This window comes from Solanum verrucosum, unplaced genomic scaffold, assembly GCF_900185275.1.
Source record: "Solanum verrucosum unplaced genomic scaffold, falcon-dt-bn FXZP01000049.1, whole genome shotgun sequence".
Taxonomy (NCBI): Eukaryota; Viridiplantae; Streptophyta; class Magnoliopsida; order Solanales; family Solanaceae; genus Solanum; species Solanum verrucosum.
This window is the reverse complement of record NW_026020221.1, coordinates 8,252,901-8,276,414: the sequence shown is the minus strand read 5'-3', so window position 1 is coordinate 8,276,414 and position 23,514 is coordinate 8,252,901. Positions and strand designations below refer to the sequence as shown.

Here is a 23,514-nt window from a genome sequence, read left to right as displayed (position 1 = left end):
TTTAAGTTTAGGAATTAAAATTTGTTCGTAGCATTGGAAGAGTAGTAATCTGAATTTTGTTGAGAGTCATCGATTAATGAAGTTTGGGAGAAATTTTATAGAAGTGTAGATCGTGATTTAATTCGTGTGAGTCAAATAGTTTTGCATAAAAATACTATATAATTATTTTTTGTTAAATTATCATATAGTGAAACAAATAGGTTAACATGTAACATTAAAGGGTTAGGAGTGCGTAAAATAACACAAAGGCAACTCCATATCTAGAATCGAAACCTCTAATTACATAAATTAAGAAATAATATCTTTGGTAGACTCTTCATTGACTTGTGCTTGTGTCTTCCTTCCCATTAAATTAATGGGCTGCTTTTTCGTAGCAATCTCCAGGAACTTTCTTAAACAGAAAAAAATTGAACACACATATATACATACTACTATTGGGTTATGAAGGGAGATTAGGGCGTCATGCGGAAGCTTATAATTGCAAATAATATGATTGATAAATTAGATGACAAAAACTTATACTAAAAACTAATATTATTATATGAAAACTAATATAAAGAAAAAAATATTAAAATTGTTGAGAGATTAATTAAATCTTCCCATAAACAAAACTCACTAAACGACTACATTATGGATTCTATTGTGTTCTTGATATGAGAAGAGGGGTCTTCAATTTATAGATCTCCTAAGTTTTCCTCTAAGGAAATAATAAACCAAATATAGAAGAAAAATATATTTTCCTTTCATGAAAGTAAAAACATTTATGGTAATGTTTTGTCTTTTCTTTTAAGAAAAAATAAATTTCAAATAAGGTAAGAAAATTAGGGTAAAATCCTAACAAATCTCCCCCTTTTGACTGGATTTTCTTGACAAAACTTGATTCGCCTTCTTCATATGCTTGATAATCTTGTTCTTCACAAATTTTTCATGTATCACTGCTGCTTACCATGATTTAAAAATTTATATGAGTTAAAAATTGGAGCCCTGTGTTAAAAATTACAAGCAGGGTTGAAAGTGGAGCTCATGCGTTAAAAATAATATGCATGAGTTCAATGGAGCTCATACGTTAAAAGTAAGATGCATGAGTTAAAAGTGGAGCTCATGTGTTAAAAGTAGATGCATGAGTTAAAAATGTAGCTCATGCGTTAAAAGTAAAATGCATGAGTTAAAAGTGGAGCCCGAGCATTAAAGTTTGCTAGGGTTGAAAGTTGATTTTGTTTTTAAGGATAGAGCAACAGGATGATTGAAAATATATTTGAAAAATTTCTCCACATGTAGTAGTACAAAAATCTTCATTATCATCAAATTGTTGCAAATTGATTTGAAACCACTTGAACCTTTCTTCAATCTTGTTGAACTATTGGATCATTGAACCATGTGCTCTGATACCACTAGTTGGGTTATGAAGGGAGATTAGAGCGTCATGCGGAAGCTTACAATTGCAAATAATATGATTGATAAATTAGATGACAAAAACTTATACTAAAAACTAATATTATTATATGAAAACTAATATTATTATATGAAAACTAATATAAAGAAAAAAATATTAAAATTGTTGAGAGATTAAATCTCTCCATAAACAAAACTCACTAAACTACTACATTGTGGATTATATTGTGTTCTTGATATGAGAAGAGGGGTCTTCAATTTATAGATCTCCTAAGTTTTCCTCTAAGGAAATAATAAACCAAATGTAGAAGAAAAATATATTTTCCTTTCATGAAAAGTAAAAACATTTATGGTAATGTTTTGTCTTTTCTTTTAAGAAAAAATAAATTTCAAATAAGATAAGAAAATCAGGGCAAAACCCTAACAACTACTTGTCCTAAACGTCACTTCATTATTCAATGCCCATGTAATTTAGCTGCAAATTATGTTCATTTGACCATGTAAGTTTCTCACTTTCTCCTTTTAAGTTATTATAATTTTTTCTTTTTATATCAGTAGTTCTTGATGTTAGATGTTTATCCTGATTTTCTTACCATAATTGGATTTGTTCTAGTTGAAGGTGTCTCTTTCATATTTGGCTAATCCTTTTCTCGGAGGAAAAAAATTGAGGAATCTTCCTTCTCACTTAGTAACATAGAGAACTATTTTTTTCAATACTTTTTGTATTCTGATCTTTTTATACTAGTGAATTGCTCATATGTAGGTCAATTGCCTAAACCATGTCAATTTATAATATCTCTGTATCTTCAACATTAGCTCCGACTAACATCTGGTTATTTCGATCTCAACACTTGAAACTGCTATATATATATTCTGATTTGGAAAGTTCATGTTGCATTAAGCACAAATTTCTCTTGATTTTTTGGTAGAAGAGATTGAGTTCAATAATTTTTCATTTTTCTAGTACTTGAACTGTAATTACAACAACAACAACTATTACTATGCCTCAGTTCCAAACAAGTTGGGGTACTTGAACTATTGGCTTTTGCATTTAAGGCTCCTCATTTGAACACCTTATATTTGTTTTTGTAAATAATGTAAGTTAGTTACTGAGCATCCAATAGGACAGAAGCTCAATATGATGAATCCCAAGCAGGACAAATATGTAAGGTTAGTACAACCAGCTTCCTATACCAAGGAAAGCTCCATTAGCAGAAGCTTACATAAATTTCATGATATAATTTGAGTTGGCATAATATATAAAAATGCTCTTTAACTTAGACTCAACTGGCATTTATATCCTCCAACTTTGGGTCTGCACAACTACACTTAAATTTGTATATAACGTTGTACGTGGCGTCCTACATAACAATTTGTAGTCCTACATGTATTATGTCATGTAGGACATATGTGTCTACTTGTTCACCTTTATACAAGTTTAAATGCTTACCACATCCAAAGTTGGAGGGCACAAATGCAAGCTAAAGTCAAGTTAGATGACATGTTTATGTATTATTAACTCTAAATAGTAAATTAATCAATGAAAAAAACAATATAGAACCTCAACAGGAATTGAAGAACAGAAAGAATCTTAGACTTTAACTTGATCTTTCTTGTAAGTTTAGATTTGCATTAATCCTTTTGATGGTTTTAAATATACTTAGGTTTGAGGACTGGAAGTCGGAACAATCATCCTTCAGCATTGACCATAAAAGTTCATCGAATATTAGGCCATTTCATGTCAGAAAACCATGGGTTGCATCAAAAAAGAAAGTTCTTGATCCTCACAGTCAGTTTCTTCAGAAATGGAACAAAGTATTTATGTTGGCTTATATATTGGCGGTGTCACTTGATCCGTTGTTCTTCTACATTCCTGTTATTGATAACAAAAATAAGTGCCTAGATTTGGACAAGACGTTAAAGATCACTGCTTGCGTTCTGCGTTCTATCACTGATATTTTCTCTATAATTCACATTATCTTGAAATTTCGTACTGGTTTCATTGCTCCTTATTCTCGACTTTATGGAAGTCCATTGATTGGAGATTCCTCTGCTATAGCCAAGCGATATTTTTCATCTTATTTCAGCGTTGACGTTGTAGCAGTACTTCCACTCCCACAGGTTTGTGTCCTCAAAAGGTTGTGTATTACTCCCTCCGTTTCACAAAGAATGACTTGGTTTGACTTGGCACAGAGTTTAAGTAAATAAAAAAGACTTTTGAATCTTGTGGTCCTAAATTAAAGTTATGTCAAATGTACAAAATTGCCCTTAATCTTATGGTCTTAAACATGCCATGTGGAAAGCAAAAAGTAAAATGTTACCAAAAAAGGAAAGAAGTCATTCTTTTTGAAACTGACTAAAAAGGAAAGGAGATCATTCTTTGTGAAACGGAGGGAGTAATTTTTTAGCATTCTCTTAACATAAGAGAGTATGATATAACCTTGTTTTTGAGCAGATTGTCATATTGATTATCGCTTCCAACATGAATGACCCCATTTCTGTGGCGACGACAAAAATGTTGAAGATTGTAGTTTTTGCTCAATATGCTCCAAGACTTTTTAGAATTATTCCTTTGTACAAAGAAGTAGAAAGGACTACAGGCTTCTTTAGTAGAAGTACATGGGGTGGAGCTGCTTTTTACCTTTTCCTCTTCATGTGGTGCAGTAATGTAAGTTCCCTTTCAACAAATAGATTAATCAACATTACATAAAAGATAGAGATAATGATAAAACACACACCGAAACTATTACTTTTTCGCGTGTTTCACACCTGAACTATCAGTTGTTCCCTTTTCCTATCTGAACTATCACGATCAATGTATTAAAACACACCTAGTTGAGTAGATGATGATAGTTTAGGTAGGAAAAGGGAACTACTGATAGTTGGGGTGTGAAACTCCCCAAAAAAAAGAATTTAAGTCAAATGTTTCTTTGAAAATTAACTAGTCAGGGATATGGACATTTCATTCTTGAACAAAAATCCGCTTAAATAGGTGCAAATTAAATGTGTGATCTCAGGTAACTGGAGCCTTTTGGTATCTGTTCTCAATAGAACGCCAAGATGCATGCTGGCGTAGTGCGTGTAACAAGATCCCCAACTGTTTGTCAGACTACTTACATTGTGGAGGAAAAATGAATGGAAATACTTTTTTACTGAATTCTTCTTGCCCTCTCCTGCAACAAGAAGATATAAAAGATCAAAATGACTTTGATTTTGGAATTGCACTTGATGCTCTTCAGTTTCAGGTTGTGGAAAAAAGAAAATTCCGGACCAAACTCTTGTATTGCTTTTGGTGGGGACTGAGAAACTTAAGGTGTGTTTACTTTTCTTATGGTAAGGATACATTATATTTGGATTCCATTAGTTCCATTGAAGTAACGGAATCTAGCCAACTTTAGTTTGTGATGTGCCTTGAGATGACTATCGATCTCCTGTGCCCCTTACCGTGAGGAACCTCCTCACAAGTGGTTACTCTGTTGCGTCTGGCCTGTCGTTAAATATTGAGGCGTTACGTCATTATATATATAGTTTTTACTCATCATTAGTGGTCCTTTCATACCATGACTAGATAAACTCTTCTACTATCACCTGTCAGATTAATGTAGTTTTTACAAGTAGCTAAACAATTTTGATGATTTCTCAAGAATGTATGACCAAATTCTACATGTTGAGTAACTTCCATAATTCTGTAACTCTCTTTGGATTGTGTTAAAAGCTAAAATTTCTTCTTACATGTTTTAGTTCTCTTGGCCAAAACCTTAAGACAAGCACCTTCGATGGAGATATTATCTTCGCCATCTGCATCTCAATTATGGGGCTTATCTTGTTTTCCTTGATTATTGGCAATATGCAGGTTAGCACAATCACCCTTTATCAAACAATGTTCAACTATGTTGCTTAGACTCTGCAAAAATATTGGATCATTTTTGGAGGACCCGATACGGGTACTGCTGCATTTAATTTGGAGAGTCTGAGCAATATAGGTTGAGAGAGAAAACTTTAGAACTGCATGGCCTTGATAAACATTGAGTTCCATTCTTTTCCTCTTTAAGTCTAAGCTATCACAAAAAAACACTTAAAGTTGGAACTCGTTAGAGTAATTTTGTGTTGTGTTTTCTGAAACAGAAATTATTGCAATTTGACCTGGTTAGAGTAGAAGAGATGAGAGCAAGGAGGTGGGATGTAGAACAGTGGATGTCTAATCGCATGCTTCCTGACAATCTGAGATAGCAAATCAGAAGACATGAACAGTACAAATGGCAACAAACCAAGGGAGTTGAGGAAGATTCATTCATTCAAAATCTTCCTAGAGACTTGAGGAGAAATTTAAAGCGACATCTCTGTTGGTCTTTGCTCTGTAGAGTAAGTACTTATCGATCACATTTATAACTATCCCTGTCCAACTTCATCATGTGTTGTGTCGAAATGGTGTTTTATCTGGTAAAGAAATATGAACCTTGAGCAATCAAAGGATGTTGCTCCCTCCATTTCATTTATATGATGACGTTTGACTAAACATGGAGTTTAAGAAAGAGCAAGTAACTTTTGGCATATTTGAAAAGTACCCATAGAACTTTTAGTCCTAAACATGTCATCACATTTTTATGGCTATGAGCATGTCATTAAGGTAAAATGGAAAGTTTGTAGTAAAAGAGTTCCGAAATATAGAGATGCATCATTCTTTTCTGGAATATATTTAAAAACAGAGTGTCATATAAAATGGAACAGAGGGAGTATTAAATCTGAATGAAACCTTATCAAACCACATGAAGTATTTTCATTCAGTCAATCAATAAACTATACATCAAGCCCAAACTAGTAGGGAACCACATCAACTCTTGCAACAAAGGGATGTCCAATACACCAAAGCTCCCACTATGCAAGGATAGCAGAAGAGCAGGAACACAAGGGTCTATGATGGAATGTATGCGTCCACTATACGTCAACGGACCAAGTCCCTTGACTCAGCAAGAACAGTAATGAAGAGTGAACAATGAATAGAAAACAACACAAGCACTTTATGTGGAAACCTCCTTGCTCAAGGTAGTAAAACCACGACCTGTCACACAGGATTTTCAACTGTCTTCACTAATCTTCTCAAGCAAAAGTGAAACACAGATACAACACCAAATGAGATTAAGCTATTAATCTTAAAGCTAAGTAATAACCCTATTACTTACTGAGCCTAAGCAGATACAACATTGCCCACTAAGTTATCAACCCTAGATAACTTAGACTTCAACTAAGCAGATACCACACTGCCCACTAAATCAGCTAGCTCCTAGATGACTTAGAATTTGACTTAGCAGATACAACACTGCCCACTAAACCACCTAAACCACCTAACTCTTAGATGATTTAGAATTCAACTAAGCAGATACAACACTGCTCACTAAATCAGTTACCACTAACTGACTCAGACTTTTGTATGAATTGAACAAAGATCTAATTCCTTTATAGACTAGGAATAGATTTACAATATAAGCACGAAAGATATAATCCTAAGACAACTAGACAGCTTGCAACTCTATCAGGTCCTTGTTGCCTGTTGCTCTTGAGGATAATACTTCTTGATCGATGTGGTTTTTGCTTGTGTTCTTGAGAATTTTCAAGATGCAAAAACTGAGGTTGTGTCTATTGAAATGAACCTTATAAAATGATAGACACAAAGCTCAAATTCAACAAAGACACTTCAACACTCTATCAGGTCCCTTTGTTGAGCATGGGCGTTGTTCTTCCTTGAAGATGGCCTTTACTTTTTGAGCTTATGAATTTTCAGAAATTCACAACTTTGTTTGCCAAATCTTGAGTTTGTGTTTTGGAGAAGAGACTATATCACCATGGACACAAACCCTTGGGACGAGTGTATTGGCTTAGAGCTTGTTGTTATGAAAAGTTGTGCAACAACCATATCAGAATTGGCAGAGGCGGAGCCAGAATTTGAAGTTTGTGGGTTCGAAATTTTAAAACAGAACAACATATTAATCTAATAGAACAACCGTTAAATTACAAACATATAACCACTATCATTATAATTGCACTCGACAATTTGTTATGTTTTGAAAACGGTAAAAGATGTATCATTAGGTACGCTTTCAAATACTTCATTTGCTAATATAAAAATTTTAAGTTATTTAATTCAAAGCTCTAAAATATTATTCCGTAAAAGGTAGATAAGTTTTTATTTTGAACATTTTTCTGTAATCTCAATATTATTTTAAGTAAAATTAAAACTATTAAATTCACCATTAATATTTTTGGGACCTAAAGCAAAGGTATGTATTACTTGCTTCACGTTTGAGCCTCTCTTGCGTTGAAAGTTGAAGTTTTGGGAAGCAAACAATAATTTAATTATTATAATCAATTATTAATATGTGAAACAACCCTAAAATCAAAGATTAAAAATAAGAATTTTGAATAAATTGTTATACAATGTAAAGACAAATAAAAAATAAAAGAGAAAAGGGAGAGCTGAGGAGGAACTAAGAAGAGTGCATAGTACTTACTAGACAGAGGTCTGAATTTTGACAACAAGTAGTAGCAATGAAATTGGCAATAAAAGTTAGAGACCTTACATTTTTGCAAATTAGGGTTTAAGGATCTATTGAATGTTTGAAAAGAAATTAATAATGAGATGTTTTAGAGTATGGCACTATTTTTTTTTGTTATTTATAATTATCTATTTTGAAATTAGTAGTTTGTTTTAGAATATGACACTACTTTTTTATAATTATTTTCAATCATCAATTTTCTATTTTATTGATTAAAAAGAATTTAGAAAAATCTATATAGGAAAAATTAAATCATAGAAGGGTTAAAGATAGGCACGAACATATTATATTAAGAAAATTAAAAAAATTCGGAAAAATTGAATGAAAGGAAGGTAAAAATATTAGGCATAAGATATTAAACCAAAATAGAAAAAATACAGTTATTCAAGTGGGGCTCAAACCCACAATCAAACAGATTCAAAGCCTTTGCTGCCCGTGTGCCTACCACTGCGCCATTCACGTTTCTTTGATATGGGTTCGCACGCAGAATCAACTTATATTTGTTCTTGATCTTTTAGTATGAATATAGGGTCTACGCAACAGCTAATGGGTTCGTCCGAACCCCCCAATAACATTGTAGCTCCGCCCCTGAGAGTTGGCTGCCTTTTGACAGCTGTCTTTTTGTCCTTTTTTCGTACGCAGACTTTTCGAGACCAGGTCCCTTGCTGCGTTCTTTGATGCTTGAGTTCTTGAAAAAGTCTTGTTGGCTCTCTCTCTTTTTGAATGAATAATGTTGTTTGTTTATTGTTGTATATACCAGTTACCAACAAGGGTTTTGACCACTTAAACAAACAACTTTGTCCGGCCTTCCTAGTGGTGAAGTACGCTGCACATGCATCTCACCAACCAACCTGACAAGACAGCTGTAAAGATAGCTTTACAGTTGTGCACTACTTTGAATCTGGACGGAAGTACTCTGCCAAGGACCGGGTCCCTGTATTTGTGAAGATCATCAAAACACTAAAATATAGTAACAGTCTTTTAGTCGTGCTTAAGACATAAGAAAGAAAGGTGTAGCCCTTCCTACTTCTTCTTAGAAGGTGTGTTGATGATCCATAATTGCTCCTTATACTGGAGCAGCTCTATCAAAATAACTTTTTTATCGTGAATGACACACTTTAGTCCTTTATATAATGATGCTTCCGAACAAGCATGTTGGAATTGATGCATTCACACCTTGATGTTTAGTCTTTCAATATTGTCTCTTAGTTTTCAAGAAGTTTTTTAGGAGTTTGTAATACATGTATATAGTAAATTGTGATACACATATCTAGTTATTTGTGCAAGACCTTTGGTCTTATATTTTGAGTTGTATAAATAGAGATGTAGTTGATGATTGTAACTATCTCAAATGACCTTAAGTAGCCTAATACAACTTGAGCATTCTCTCAAGAAAATTTATATTTCCTACCACAAGCACTAAATTTTTCATTGGTTTGGTATATAATGCAGATTCCCGTATTTGAGATAATGGACGAACAATCAGTGGATGTGTTGTGTGATAGACTGAAACCAGCACGCTTCACGGAGATGAGCTTCATAATCCGAGAAGGCGATCCAGTAGAAGAAATGCACTTTCTAATGAGAGGTGAACTGTTAACTATGACCTCAAATGTTGGAGGGACTGGTCTTTACGGCAGTGCTCATCTCAAGGCTGGTGGCTTCTGTGGAGATGAGCTTTTGACATGGGCTATAAGCCCTCGTTCTCCCTCCAGTAGTCTTCCAGTTTCGGCTAAAACAGTGCAGGCTATAACTGATATAGAAACTTTTGCCCTCACTGCTGATGACCTCAAGTCTGTCGTCTCACAATTTGGACGTCTGCATCGCAAGCAACTTCAACATACTTTCAAGTAAGTTTATTTAATGCCTTGTTCCATTTCATTACAAGCTTCAATTTGCTTCAGACAACAAAAATGGTATAAGTTTTGGGAGGTATTTTGATAAACTGATCATATATTGATGTTCGAGCAAACAAAACTTGCTCGTATACAAGTAATATACCAAAAAGTAGAAAGCGTAAATATATATGTTTTTCTACGAACAACATTCAATCTTCTAAACTCCCTCAAAAGCTCTCCTACTTCGTTCCTTCCAAACAACCCACATATATAAGAGCTAATAACACAAATTTCAAACCCTACGATTTCTCCTACTTCCATAACTCCAACTGGCCATAACCTCTAGTATCACCCAAAAAAAAAAAAAAAAACAATGTAAAAATCTCCCATCATAATCTCGATTCCATCAGATGATGAATGAGTAGATGGTTGATCACTTTTCTAGTTGCTAACCAAGTAAAAAAAACACCTTTCTCAACTATACCTGCATATCACAGAAAATAGTAAAAAACACCGGAAAATGCTAAGTCTAGCCCCCGGAGGCCGGAAGGACAAAGGTGTTTAAATAATATCTACATGGCACCACTCGAAAAAAATAAATTAAAACTCATGATGTACTTGGCTATTTCAGGTTCTACTCACAAGAATGGAGGACATGGGGTGCATACTTTATACAAGTAGCATGGCGTCGACACTGCAGGAATAAGCTCGAGAAATCCTTAAGAGAGGAAGAAGATAAACTGCAGACTACATTAGCTAAAGAGTGCACAAATGCACCAAGTCTTGGTGCTACCATATATGCATCAAGGTTTGCAGCTAATATGCTATGCGCCTTGCGACGCAACAATATAACTGGTACCAAATCATCTCCCACATTACCTCTACTGCTTCATAAACCAGCTGAACCAGATTTTAGTGAGAAAATATGATTCATGAGGTTGTGTGGCTAATTAACTAGAGATGTTGGAATATGTTGTATAATGTATTTCCTGAGTCAGTAGTACATTTTTTATTTGGAGTCTTTTTTTTCTACTCCCTAAGTTTCGTTCTATGTGGTACACTTTTCTATTTAGTCCGTTCTAAAAAGAATGTCATTGTACTATATTTAGAAATAATTTATCTTTAAAATTTTCTTTTTTATCTTTAATGAAATGATTTACGTCCATATAAATATCTAAGCTTTGTTTTAGACCATATATGTTTCAGAAGTGTTCCTTTTTTCTTAAATATGATGTCAAGTCAAACAATGTCACAGAAAATAGGACAAATGAAGTATCATTTACTAGATAGTGAAAGAATCTAATATTTCTGTCTCCTTCAGCATACCAAGTTATCCCAACCTTTTATCTCCAAAACTCCTCCAAAGAAATTTTTATAACACCTTAACGACTAGACTAAACCTTTAATTTGGATCAAGATGTGTCAATACTTGTATATACATTTATTAAATCAAAATTTAACCTCTATATACAATGTAATTTTCCTACAAAGGGGTGTCGGGGGTAAAATTAAACCCAACCGGCCAACCCGACCCAACCCAACCCATTTAGGTTTGGGTTGGTTATTGACCCACCCATTTGTTAGCTCAACTCATTCAACCCATTAAAAATGAATTGATATGTAACCCAAATTGATTTTTGAGAAATCTTGTCAAATTTTTTACTTTTTTAATTTTTTTTATATGTTATATATAGTTATAATAAAGAAAAAAAATTATTAGGTACTAATTAAAGCTTATAAAATAACAAATAAAGCAACTAAAACTTAGTAAAAATTGGATAGGTTGGGTTATCACCGGTTACTAATCCGTTACCTAACCCGTTTTAACCCAACCCATTTTGACCTAAACAAATTTAAATTGAGTTGGATCTTGACTCATTTTGACCCGTCCAATTATCACCCCTAGTCGCTTGACACCCCTTACCCAACCCAAGGATGTGTACGTCCGCCCCTATTATAAATGTCCTTGCTTCATTTGGTCAAAGCTTTTTTTAATATTTCCACCTTGGGCTTAATTTTTTTTCTAAAACAAAAAGAAAAGGAATTTGTGACCTTAAATAATATGTCACATGTCACATGTCACATGAAAAACTAAAATAAATTGATAGAAAAGAAAAGATTTAAAAAGAAAGTAAATTATTCTTTTTAAAATGATGGGAGTACTTTATTTTTAAATAATAAAGTACATGAAATGATCACATCATATATGAAATGAATATTCAAATGATCTTTTTTTTTCCTCAAGGAAAGTAGTACGTAAATAGTATATTAAATAACATTATTAGATTAGAAAATTGTTAACAACATACCTTTAGACGACTCTTTTGAAAAGTCAGCAAGTAAAAGTACATCAAATAATGGAAAAAGTGGTACGTAGTTTTCATGGCATGTATGTGGGACCCAACCATGCATGTAGGGAAATTTCTTAGGGCTTGTTTGGAAATTACTAGTTTAGTAATTATATCAAATATTTATAAAAATAAATAAAAAATTGAAGGAGCGTGTAAATAAATGTTATTGTATGATAAATACATGTATATATAAGAACTATTAAAAATGAATAAAGAAAGAATTTGAAAAGTCATTTTAATAATTGAAAGAGTGTAACTACACCTTCACCTTCTCAATTAAATTCAATAATTTTTTACTAATAAAGTAATTACTTACCAGACCAAAATGTCAAACCATATATGAATACACTCAATCATACCTAAATCTAATAACAAGGTAATCTTCCAAACAAACTCTTATTAAAAAGGGAAAAAGGCAATATTTTTTTTTTTGGTTTTCATGGGCAGTTTAATATTCACATTAGAACTCAACTAAATTTCATATTAGAATTGGCAAATCTCACATTGGGATAATTTTGGTGCGGAAGCAGGGGCTAGAGGGTAAAACACTTCTTAATAAATCTCTAATAAAGACGATTTTGACTTTCTATATCTAGTAGGGTCCAAACTTGAAACAATTAAAGTAGGAAGAAATAATACTTTCTTTTTTTTTTGATTTTTTTCATCCGGTGTCTGGTACCTACATTGGAGCTTTGACTATTTCGGATTCGTGCTGCGTAGGGCCCCATTCGGGGGGGAGCGCTCCCTAACAATAAGAATGTTTTCATAGTTAGGATTCGAACTCGAGACCTTTAATTAAGGATGAAGTAGAAATAATATCTTTGCTAGATGTGTTCATTGACTTGTGACTTTTCTCCCACCTAAGTCTTTGCAGTTTTCTGAAAAAAAGACCAAGTCCTCCTTCCTATTAACTCAATAAGATGACTGCCTTTTCATAGCAATATCTAGGAACTTTCTTATACAGAAAAAATTGAACACACAAATACATATTACTTCTCCTAAACTTCACTTCATTATTCAATTCCCATGTAAGTTATCTCCAAATTATGTTCATTTCACCATGTAAGTTTCTCTATGCTTAAGTTAATTTCTCGAGGTTCAAACTTCTTTTTTATACTTTTCCTATAGTTTGGTTTTAGTTCCTTTTATATGAGTTGTTGATGTTCAGTATTTGTTTTGATTTTCTTATCATATTTGGATTCGTTTTACTTGAAGGAAAGGCAAAACACTTGTCATATGTGCTATCTCTTTCATAATTAGATAATCCTTTTCTCGGATTTCGTATTCTGATCTCTTTTTACTAATGAATTGTTCAAACCATGTTGATTTATTATATCTTTGTATTGTATTGTTTGTCGCCCTTCAAGATTTACTCCGACTATGTACATATTTATATATATGTATATGTGAACTCCTAACAAAATTAATTGATGGCTTAGTAGTAAGGAAGGGTTCGTGGAGTAAATGGTTTCCACACTAGTGTTGTGTGTTCGAACCAACCCCAAACTCCTAATCATGGCACAACACAATCATGAATCATTGCAGGCAGAGGCGAATCTAGGATTTTTCGAACATGGGTGCACCAAGTAAAATGTATTGAAGTGAGAATTGATCCTTAATCCTCAAGGTCAACAGCTCAATATTTAACCATGTGGACCATTTAGACTTCTTGTAGTATGGGTGTCAGAATATAATATTATACAAAATCTTAAAATATATATATATAAAATATCTAATTTTACGAAGAGACCACGGGTGCGGGTGCCCTATTTTTTGTCTCTAAATTCGCCACTGATTGCAGGAAGATATAGTGTCACGAAGGAGAGAATAAGATCACTCCACTTATGATTTTTTCTTATAAAATCAATCAACCAAATTTATCATAAAAATATGATATGACAAAATAAATAAATTGATAATGATGAATTCATATTCAAAATTTATTCAATAATGATGAATTTAGAAATTTTGATCCAAAAGTGTTGTCAATCATCTCCAATCCAAATACTAATGTCTATTTCTTCGTATTTCAAGAATTCAAAAGTCCATAATTTAAAGCTCAAAGAAATATAATATTGATACTAGCTGACAAAATACTATACTATATTTAAACAAAAATAAATTTCATTAAGAAATGAACATTATCATAATTCTTTTCTTTTCCAACAAAAAAGTGAATATTATATTAGAATACAATATACCTTAGACGACTCTTTTGAAAAAGAAAGTCAGCAAGTCAAAGTGCATCTAATAATGGGAAAAGATAGTAATTTTGATGGCACATCTAATAATGGGAAAAGTTAAAGTTTAACTTGTTAAATTTTGTTCTTAGCATTGGAAGAGTAGTAATCTGAATTTTGTTGAGAGTCATCGATTAATGAAGTTAGGGAGAAATTTTGTAGAAGTGTAGATCGTGATTTAATCCGTGTGAGTTAGATAGTTTTTAACTTTTTACATAAAAAAATTATATAATTATTTTTTGTTAAATTATCATATAGTGAAACAAATAGGTTAACTTGTAACATTAAAGAGTTAGGAGTGGGTAAAATAACACAAAGGCAACTCCATATCTAGAATCGAAACCTCTAATTACATAAATTAAGAAATAATATCTTTGTAGACTCTGCATTGACTTGTGACTTGTGTCTTCCTTCCCATTAAATTAATGGGCTGCTTTTTCATAGCAATCTCCAGGAACTTTCTTAAACAGAAAAAATTGAACACACATATACATACTACTTGTCCTAAACTTCACTTCATTATTCAATGCCCATGTAATTTAGCTGCAAATTATGTTCATTTGACCATGTAAGTTTCTCACTTTCTCCTTTTAAGTTATTGGAATTTTTTCTTTTTTACTTTTTGTGTCAGTAGTTCTTGATGTTAGATCGATGTTTATCCTGATTTTCTTGCCATATTTGGATTCGTTCTAGTTGAAGGTGTCTCTTTCATATTTGGCTAATCCTTTTCTCGGAGGAAAAAAATTGCACTTCTATTAATTGAGGAATCTTCCTTCTCACTTAATAACATAAAGAACTATTTTTTTCAATATTTTTTGTATTCTGAACTTTTTTTACTAGTGAATTGCTCATATGTAGGTCAATTGCCTAAACCATGTCAATTTATAATATCTCTGTATCTTCAAGATTAGCTCCGACTAACATCTGGTTATTTCGATCCCAACACTTGAAACTGTTATATATATATTCTGATTTCGAAAGTTCATGTTGCATTAAGCACAAATTTCTCTTAATTTTTTGGTAGAAGAGATTGAGTTCAGTAAATTTTCATTTTTCTAGTACTCGAACTGTAATTACAACAACAACAATTATTACTATGCCTCAGTTCCGAACAAGTTGAGGTACTTGAACTATTGGCTTTTGCATTTAAGGCTCTCTCATTTGAACACCTTATATTTGTAGTTAATGTAAGCTAGTTACTGAGCATCCAATAGGACAGAAGCTCAATATGATGAATCCAAAGCAGGACAAATATGTAAGGTTAGTACAATCAGCCTCCTATACCAATAAAAGTTTCATTAGCAGAAGCTTACATAAACTTCATGACATAATTCGAGTTTCCCGCTTGAGGAATTTGATAGAATGTATGTGTTCACTATCAGTCAATGGACCAGGTCCCTTGACAAAATAATAATGCGGAAAATAATAACTCAAAGTAAATCAAATACAAAAATTTTTACGTGAAAACCCCCTTGCTCAAGGGGGGAGAAAACCAAGACCTGTCAAAGCTTCATATTACAAACTCTTATAATCTAGGAATTAAACTCCTAATCCCTTCCTTACTGATAACTCTGTTACTGATAAGTCTTATATTTTCACTTTCTTAGGAAAAAAATATCATTTGAGTATCCAATTCATATATGAAGTGATCATTTCTTTATGAAATTTATTATTTAAGCATATAGTATTTCGTATATGCTACTGTCAATATTATATTTCTTTGAGCTTTAAATTAAGGAGGACTTTTGAATTTTGAGGTAATTCTTCCTCCTCTAATTTTAGTAAATCAATACGATTGTGTGAAAGGCAGATGTATTATTGAAAATGTCCTACATTATACAACAAATAATATATTACCATACAATACAATACATTACAATAATAAAGATATATTTCGAGAGAATCAGAAATTAAAAGATTATCCAAAAAGAATGTAAAGGGTGGTCTTTTATCATGTTCAATTAAGACCATCATTCTGTCATTGTAACTTTTGGTTTATTTTCAAAAATAGTCAGAACTCAATAAAAACTTTAATAGAAACAGAACAGTTTGTTTCTATGTACAAGAATCCTAATGAATCAAGATATAGCATATGTGCTACTCAAAAGATTTGTTTTATAAAATATAAAGTAAATGTAACTCCACCAATATGAACATATTCCAACATTTCTAGTTCATGAGTCATTTTTTCTCACTAAAATCTGGTTCAGCTGGTTTATGAAGCAGTAAAGGTAATGTGGGAGATGATTTGGTACCAGTTGTGTTGTTGCGTCGCAAGGTGCGTAGTACATTAGCTGCAAACCTTGATGCATATATGGTAGCTCCAAGACTTGATGCATTTGTGCTCGCTTTAGCTAATGCAACCTGCAGTTTATCTTCTTCCTCTCTTAAGGATTTCTTGAGTTTTTTCCTGAAGTGTCGACGCCATGCTACTTGTATAAAGCGTGCAGCCCATGTCCTCCATTGTTGTGAGTAGTACCTGAAATAGCCAAGTACATCATGAGTTTTTTTTTTTTTTCGAGTGGTGCCACGTAGATATTATTTAAATACCTTCTTGAAATGACAATCTACTTGTCCTTCCGGGTTTAGACTAAGCATTTTCCGGTGTTTTTTACTATTTTCTGTGATATGTAAGCATAGTTGAGAAAGGTGTGTTTTTTACTTTGTTAGCAACTAGAAAAGAGACCATGAAATTGATACCAATTTGTTGTCTGAAGCAAAGTGAAGCTTGTTATGAAATGGAACAAGGCCTTGAAAAAACTTACTTGAAAGTATGCTGAAGTTGTTTGCTATGCAGACGTTTAAATTGTAAGGCGACAAACTTGAGGTCATCGGCAGTGAGTGCAAAAGCTTCTATATCAGTTACAGCCTGCACTGTTCTAGTTGAAATTGGAAGACTACTGGAGGAAGTATGAGGGTCTAAAGCCCATGTCAAAAGCTCATCTCCACAGAAGTCGCCAGCCTTGAGATGAACAGAGTTGAAAAAACCAGTCCTTCCACCATTTGTGGTCATAGTTAACAGTGTACCTCTCATTAGAAAGTGCATTTCTTCTACTGGATCGCCTTCTCGCATTATGAAGCTCTTATCTGTGAAGAGTGCTGGTTTCAGTCTGTCACACAATGCGTCCAGTAATTGTTTGTCCATTTTCTCAAATATGGGAACCTGCATAATATACCAAATCAATGCAAGATTTAGTGCTTGTTTGGAGGCATCATCATAAATGATTAAAGTGTGTCGTTCACCAAATATAAATTACTCCAACAGAGCTGCTCTGGTATAAGGAGAAATTAAGGATTATCAACACACCGTCTAAGAAAAAGTAGGAAGTGGTACAACTTCCCTTCTTATGTCTTAACCACGAGAGACTTGTTCCAGTTCTGTGGAAGAGATACTACTTCACCAAGGAAGTAGCGCCTGACCAGGCTGTGGAAACAGCCTCTTACAGAAATGCAGGGTAAGGCTGTGTACAATAGACCCTTGTATTCCGGCCCTTCCATGGACCCTGCATAGCCGGAGCTTTAGTGCATTGGACATCCCTTTGTTGCAAGAGTTGATGTGGTTCTCTTCTAGTAATTTGGGCTTGATGTGTAGTTGATTGATTGATTGAAAATTAATAATGTGGTTTGATAAGGCTTCATTCAGATTTAATACTCCATCTATTCTTGAAAAGAATAACACATTTCTATATTTCAGAATTCTTTTGCTATAAACTTTCCATTTTACCTTAATGACATGTTCAGAGCCAAAAAAATGTGATGACATAATTAGGACTAGTCCATGTTTAGTCAAACGTCATCATAAAAATGAAAGGGAGCAACATTCTTTGATTGCTCAAGGTTCATATTTCTTTACTAGATAAAACACCACAAAACATGATGAAGTTGGATAGGGATAGTTATAAATGTGATAAGTACTTACTTTTTTGAGAAAAGACCAACAAAGATGTCGCTTTAAATCTCTCCTCAAGTCTCTAGGAAGATTTTGAATGAGTGAATCTTCCTCAACTCCCTTAGTTTCTTGCCATTTGTACTGTTCATGTCTTCTTATTCGCTCTCTCAGATTGTCAGGAAGCATGCGATGAGACATCCACAGTTCAATATCCCGCCTTCTCGCTCTCATCTCTTCTACTCTAACCAGATTAGATTGCATAAATTTCTGTTTCAAAAAAAAAAAACAACACGAAATTATTGGAACTTCATTCTAAAGAGTTCCAACTTTAAGTGTTTTTGTGATAGGTTAAACTTAAAAGAGGAACATAATGGAACTCAATGCCTATCAATGCTAAAATTTTCTCTCTTAACCTATATTGCCCGGACTATCCAACTTAAGTGCAGCAGTACCCTCCAAAAATGCACTGCTTTTGAAGGATTTGACATTTTTGCAGAGTCCGAGCAACATTTTAGAACATTGTTTGATAAAAGGGTGAGTGTGCTAACCTGCATATTGCCAATAATCAAGGAAAACAAGACAAGCCCAATAACTGAGATGAAGATGGCAAAGATAATATCTCCATCAAAGGTGCTTGTCTTAAGGTTTTGGCCAAGAGAACTGAAACATGTAAGAAGAAATAGTTATAGAATTATGGAAGTTACTCGACAGAGTAACTTAAGCCATCTCAAGGCACATCACGACCTATAGTTGGCTAGATTCCGTTACTTCAATGGAACTAATAGAATCCAAATGTAATGTATTATTACCATAAGAAAAGTGAACACACCTTAAGTTTCTCAGCCCCCACCAAAAGCAATACAAGAGTTTGCTCCGGAATTTTCTTTTCTCAACAACCTGAAACTGAAGAGCATCGAGTGCGATTCCAAAATCAAATTCATTTGGATCTTTTATATCTTCTTGTTGCAGGAGAGGGCAAGAAGAGTTCAGTAAAAAAGCATTTCCATTCATTTTTCCTCCACAATATAAGTAGTCTGACGAACAGTTGGGGATCTTGTCACACGCATTGCGCCAGCATGTATCTTGGCGTTCTATTGAGAACAAATACCAAAAGGCTCCAATTCCCTGAGATCACACATTTAATTTGCACCTATTTAAGCAGATTTTTGTTCAAGAATGAAATGTCCATATCCCTAACTAGATAATGGTCAAAGACACATCTGACTTATCGCTTTTTTTCCGGGAGTTTCACACCCAAACTATCAGTTGATCCCTTTTCCTACCTAAGCTATCATCATCTACTCAACTAAGGGTGTGTAACTCGCGAAAAAGTAGTAGTTTTGGTTTGTGTTTTTATCATTATCTCTATCTTTTATGTAATGTTGATTCAGCTATTTGTTGAAAGGGAACTTACATTACTGTACAACATGTAGAGGAAAAGGTTGAAAACAGCTCCACCCAATGCACTTTCATTAAAGAAGCCTGTAGTCCTTTCTATTTCTTTGGACAATGGATAAATTCTAAAAAATCTTGGAACACATTGAGCAAAAATTACAATCTTCAACATTTCTTTCGTCGCCAGAGCAATGGGGCCATTCACGTTGGGAGCGATAATCCATATCACAATCTGCACCAAAACAAGGTAAATCATACTCTCTTAAGAGAATGCTAAAAAACACAAGCTTTTGAGGACACGAACCTGTGGGAGTGGAAGGACTGCTACAACGTCAACGATGAAATACGATAACAAATATCGCTTGGCTATAGCAGAGGAATCTTCAATCAACTCACCCCTTCCATAAACTCGAGAAGAAGGAGCAATGAAGCCAGTACGAAATTTCAGGATAAATGTGAAAGATATAGAAAAGATCAGTGACAGAACGCAGAACGCAAGCAGTGATCTTTAACGTCTTGTCCAAATCTAGGCACTTATTTTTGTCATCAATAACAGGAATGTAGAAGAACAACGGATCAAGTGACACCGCAAATACACAAGCCAATATAAATACTTTGTTCCATTTCTGAAGAAATTGATCCTGAGGATCAAGAACTCTCTTGTTTGATGCAACAGATTGATCTTTTGTTACACGATGGACGCGAACTGGTGTCTCCTACTAATTCTTTCAGAACCCCTCTCAATCCTTCTTTTAACGCTTCTCATCAACGAGCTAGCTGATGGTTTTCTGACATGAAATGGCCTATTAGTCGACGAACTTTTATGGTCAATGCTGAAGGATGATTGTTCCGACTTCCGGTCCTCAAACCTAAGTATATGTAAAACCATCAAAAGGATTCATGCAAATCTAAACTTACAAGAAATATCAAGTTAGAGTCTAAGATTCTTTCTGTTCTTCAATTCCTGTTGAGGTCCTATCTTGTTTTTTCATTGATTAATTTACTATTTCAAGTTAATAATATATAAACATGTCATCTAACTTGGCTTCAGCTTGCATCTGTTCCTTCCAACTTTGAATGTGTACAAGTAGGTGTTTAAACTTGTATAAAATTGAACATCTAGATATTGAATATAATGTGAAAGTCTAGTACAGAATTTGAAGTTGTAATTACAGTTCAAGTACCCCAACTTGTTCGGGACTGAGGCATAGTATTAGTTGTTGTAATTATGGTTCAAGTACTAGAAAAATGAGAAATTATTGAAGATAATGTTTTATCCAGGGATTCTTAAACTTGTTATTTTCCAAAAAATCAAGAGAACTTTGTGCTTCATCCAACATGAACTTCTGATATTAGAACATATAGCAGTTTCAAGTGTTGGGATCGAAATAACCAGATGTCAGTCGGAGTAAATCTTGAAAAACGATAAACAAGACAATACAGAGTTATTATATGTATTAACATGGTTTGGAAAATTGACCTACATATGATCAATTCACTAGTAAAAAAGAAAGAATAATTTTCCATGATATGATATGATATGAAATGAGAAGGAAAAATCCTCAATTTACAAAAATGCAAAACCTTTTATTCCAAGTAAAGGATTGGCCAAATATGAAAGGGATACCACTTATGACAAGTGTTTTGCCCTTCCTTCAACAAAAAATGAATCCAAATATGGTAAGAAAATCACCATAAATACAATTTCTGTCTCAATTTATGTGATGTAGTTTGACTTGACACAGATTTAAGAACGAAAGACTTTTGAAACTTGTGGCCTGAAATATGTCATATATATTTAAGTTTGTATGACTAAAAATCATTTCAAAAGTTACTAAATATAGAAATGCGCGATTCTTTTTTGGACTAATTAATTAAAAAGGAAAATGAGTCATATAAATTGAGACAGAGAAAGTACCTAACATCAAGAACTGATATAAAAGGAACTCAAACCAAAACTACGGAAAAAGTATAATTAATAAAAATCAACAATAACTAACAAAGAGAAGTTTGAACTTTGAGAAAATTAACTTAAGCAGAGAGAAACTTACATGGTCAAATGAACATAATTTGCAGCTAAATTACATGGGAATTGAATAATGTAGTGAAGTTTAGGACAAGTAGTATGTATATATGTGTGTTCAATTTTTTCTGTTAAAGAAAGTTCCTAGATACTGCTATGAAAGGCAGCCCATTGGTTTAGATACAAGTCACAAGTCACAAGTCAACGCATAACTCTAAGGAGGTGAGTGTTATATAGCGAAACTTGAAAAGAGGTCTCTGAAATTATCCTTTTATATAATTAGAGGTTTCAGGATTTTAAATAAGGAGTCACATTTGCATTTTTTCATGCACTCCTAACTCTTTAATGTTACAAGTTAAACCATTTTATTTCACGTGATAACTTAACGAGAATTGAGAAAAAACTTCATTAAATTCATTTATGTTATTCTACACTTATTAAAATCATCAACTTTTCCCATTATTAGATGTACTTTGACTTGCTGACTTTCTTTTCAAAATAGTTGTCTAAGGTATATATATATTGTTTAACAATTCATTTATGTTATTCTATACTCCTATAATATTCACTTTTTTTGTGGAAAAAAGGATCATTTGAATATTCAATTCAAATATGACGTGATCATTTTTTTTATGAACTTTATTGTTTAAATATTGTGGGCTACTGTCATGCCCCGAGCCTACACCCTGGGCGGGACCGGCACCCGGAGACCATTGCTGGCCCCAAGCGAACCCTTGGCCTGACTTTCTTAACTCAGCGGAAACCTAACTCAACAGTAAAACTCAATGCCATGCAAAGACGTAAAACAACTTAACTGATAAAATCTGGCCCAAAAGGGCAACTCGAGTCTCAAAATAGAATATTTACATATATACATAGATGAGAAACTCAATACTAACTGACTAACTGTCTATGAAGCCTCTACAATACTGAGATGGATGTTGGGACAGACCCCACAACATCCTACCAAAACAAAACTAGAAACACAAAATAGTCGAGTCCTCCGGAAAACAAGGAGGCTCACCACTGACTCTGGAGTGCTCAACTGGATCAACGGCGTGCTGGATGCTGATCCTGGGTACCTGTGTCTGCATCATCATAAGATGCAGGCCAACTGACATCAGTACATTGAATGTACGAGTATGCGAGTTGGAAAGCTAAACCACAACTGAAGCTTGAAAGGAGTACAAGAGAACACTTACCTTGGCTATGTTCAACTCATGAATAACTGAACTCAATATATAAAACAATAAGACACATGCAATATATAAAGCTTGTAAACTCTTAAAACATGACGTAAAAATCATATTTATAATATCATGAAAATACCATGCTTCCTCATGAAGTCTACTCGTGCAATGGATGAATGAAGTCCCATACCCCCATCCACACTAAGCAGAACTTCTCGAGGAACCAAACTCTTTCTACTGTGGGAGTTTCTCTAACCGACAAACCACCACTATGAATCTGAGTGGTGATACAACGTTTTACGTCATGTTGCCCGAGGACCATCCTATACCTTGTCGTGATATAGGAAGCTAACTTTACTAAGTGGATCCACTAGCTTAACTTTACGGATTCATCTAAAAAGTATGACCCGTTAACTCCCATGTTGGCTACATGGTTCTTATGGAGAGTTGAGTTAAAATGAACTCGCGTCCCCAATTCGGTGCTCGATACTACTCCCAAAATACTTTAGCTCATAAGTGTTTTAAACACATCCTTCTTTAGTTGAGATAATTACTCAAAATCTAGCCCAAAGGCTCTTTTGGAAATCATAGTCCCTTTCTTACTCAAATGTAAAAACATTTAGAAACTTCTTTGGGAATACATAG

At 33.7% G+C, this 23,514-nt stretch overlaps 1 protein-coding gene and 2 pseudogenes across 2 annotated transcripts in view; 2 read left to right on the top strand and 1 right to left on the bottom strand.

The window, feature by feature from the left end:
- The first annotated feature begins 1,849 nt into the window (after positions 1 to 1,849).
- On the top strand, positions 1,850 to 10,710 carry LOC125831485 (cyclic nucleotide-gated ion channel 1-like; annotated as a pseudogene).
- A 2,423-nt stretch (positions 10,711 to 13,133) lies between these two features.
- LOC125831693 (cyclic nucleotide-gated ion channel 1-like) overlaps positions 13,134 to 23,514 on the top strand; it is a 65,386-nt gene continuing 55,005 nt past the window's right edge. The window contains exons 1-2 of one of the 2 annotated variants that reach the window (XM_049510874.1): positions 14,875 to 14,940; positions 15,555 to 15,632. In XM_049510874.1, the coding sequence (XP_049366831.1) occupies positions 15,601 to 15,632 (32 nt within the window). In that variant the 5' untranslated portion in view covers positions 14,875 to 14,940; positions 15,555 to 15,600. Of the gene's footprint in view, positions 13,195 to 14,874; positions 14,941 to 15,554; positions 15,633 to 23,514 lie in introns of those variants that run through there. The other variant, XM_049510872.1, reaches the window with a different exon arrangement.
- Positions 16,528 to 21,744, bottom strand: LOC125831733 (cyclic nucleotide-gated ion channel 1-like; annotated as a pseudogene).